This window comes from Brassica oleracea, chromosome C3, assembly GCF_000695525.1.
Source record: "Brassica oleracea var. oleracea cultivar TO1000 chromosome C3, BOL, whole genome shotgun sequence".
In the NCBI taxonomy this organism is placed as follows: Eukaryota; Viridiplantae; Streptophyta; class Magnoliopsida; order Brassicales; family Brassicaceae; genus Brassica; species Brassica oleracea.
Genome location: NC_027750.1, coordinates 63024385 through 63026432, shown reverse-complemented (window position 1 = coordinate 63026432; position 2048 = coordinate 63024385). Strand labels below are relative to the sequence as shown.

The window sequence follows — 2048 nt, the reverse complement described above, 5'->3', positions numbered from 1 at the left end:
GGTTCTGTGAAGCATGGGCAAATGACCATCTTTATCCTTCGTCCTTCGAGAAGCCGAGCACGAATTGGCTTTTTTGATCGAAGAGGGGTGCTCACAATAGGCGATGAGGCCATCTCACACATCCTTCGTGAGCTCAGTGGGTTTTCCCTCATACCCGTAGATCTTCCACTTGTCCTTCCAATTGGAGACTGTGTTGCAGAGGCGGATCTTTGCCTTTGCAACGAATTCCGCCTTCACCCTCTCGGTGATTCCCAAAGACCAATGCCACTTTGCTGAAACACAAATTTTTTTAAAAAAATTACAATTAATAATAAATATTAAAAAGTATATGTACATATTTAAAAGTGAAAATTTAATTAAATTTAAAAATCTTACCCCAAAACATTTAAACCAAGTGATCTTAACGTAATTTGGTGTTTTGTTTCAGTTCAGATATGCCCCGTCGTAGTAACCCTTAATCGTGTGGTAGTAACCCTTAATCGTCGGCGAAACGCTCTGGCTAACACGGTTGTTAAACAAATCAACATAACTGATGTAAGAAAATGTAGAAAGTGTAATATAAACGCAAGTCTCTCTCTCTGTAACACTATAAATAAACCCACCAAATATCTCCGCTTCGCATCTCTCTTTCTCACTTACCCATTCATACTGAAAGAGCCCATCTTCTTCTTCTTTTTCGTAAAAGGGACCAAGACCGACGTCGAAACTACAGTAAAAATGCAGGAGGATATGACGTCAGCAGCAGCGTATTACCCCCACCAATCGATGATCATGACCGCGAAGCAGCAGCAGCAACCGGAGTTACCGGAGCAAGAGCAGCTAAACTGCCCTCGCTGTGCCTCACCCAACACCAAGTTCTGTTACTACAACAACTACAACCTCTCACAGCCACGTCACTTCTGCAAAAACTGCCGTCGTTACTGGACCAAAGGCGGTTCCCTTCGTAACATCCCCGTCGGCGGCGGAACTCGCAAGAACAGTAGCAAACGATCCTCTGTCGGATCGTCTTCTTCTTCGTCGTCGAGCAGCAGTCCGAAGAGTAAAACGGTCGCTGTTTCCGACCAAGAGAGTAGAAACACGGGGAATTCGGGTCAGGAAATGGATCCGACCCGGATGTTATACGGGTTACCCGTTGGAGATCCGAGTGGTGGGAGTTTCAGTTCGCTGTTGGTTTCGAATATGCAGCAGATTAGAGGGGTTAACTACGAAACCGGGTCGGGTTGGTATCCGGGGATGGAGTTGGGTTTGGGTTCGGGTATTCGGAGGAATGATGACGCCGCGTTGACTGATGAACAGAATTGAGAAGAATTGAAGAATCGGGAGGGTAATTTGGTAAATTTCGTATAGATGTATATTTTAGTCGTGCCGTAGTCAATATAAACGACAAATGATGTCGGTCCATATAAGCTATTCTCACTTATTTTCTTTCTTTTCCTGATTGGCTTTTGGGAGTGTTATATGATTTCATATTTAATGAAATTATAGAATGCGACTGATAAATTGATTTTACATTTATCTGATTAGCTCTGTCATTGCTTAATTATCTAATTTATGGTATCAACCAGGCCCGGACCGGATCCATAATTTTACTATCTTTATCCAAATCCGGGTTTTCGGATATCCGGGTGTCAGATATCCTCCTAAAAATTGTAATATCTGGTGGATATCCGGATCCGGATTTGGATCCTTAAAATAAATAAAAAATAATATTAATATATATATAAAATATTAACAATAATTTAAAAAATATATATATAATGTCTTTAATTATTTCTATGTATAATATTACAAAATTTACATAAAATATATATATATACTATTATAAAAATGAAAATATATTAAATAAAATTAATTTTTATATATAGATATTACTATTTTTGAAATATTTATTAATAAAACTTACGGATCCGGATATCCGGACTTAAAAATTAAGATATCCGCATTTTCGGATCGGATCCGAATCGAATCCGGATCTCGGATAAAAGTCTCATGCCTAGTATCAACCACCAATGTATGTTTGATAAAAAAAAAAAAAAAAAAAAACCAAA

The 2048-nt window shown here is 38.8% G+C and overlaps 1 protein-coding gene across 1 annotated transcript; it reads left to right on the top strand.

The window, feature by feature from the left end:
- Window positions 1–592: 592 nt before the first annotated feature.
- Window positions 593–1520, top strand: LOC106331451 (dof zinc finger protein DOF1.7-like). The gene has a single exon (XM_013769808.1). It carries the CDS (start codon window positions 718–720, stop codon window positions 1300–1302), a length of 585 nt encoding a protein of 194 aa, XP_013625262.1. The 5' UTR covers window positions 593–717; the 3' UTR covers window positions 1303–1520.
- Window positions 1521–2048: the final 528 nt, after the last annotated feature.

Coding starts and splice junctions, on each gene's coding strand:
- LOC106331451 (XM_013769808.1), top strand. CDS start 718: ATGCAGGAGGATATGACGTCAGCAGCAGCGTATTACCCCCACCAATCG.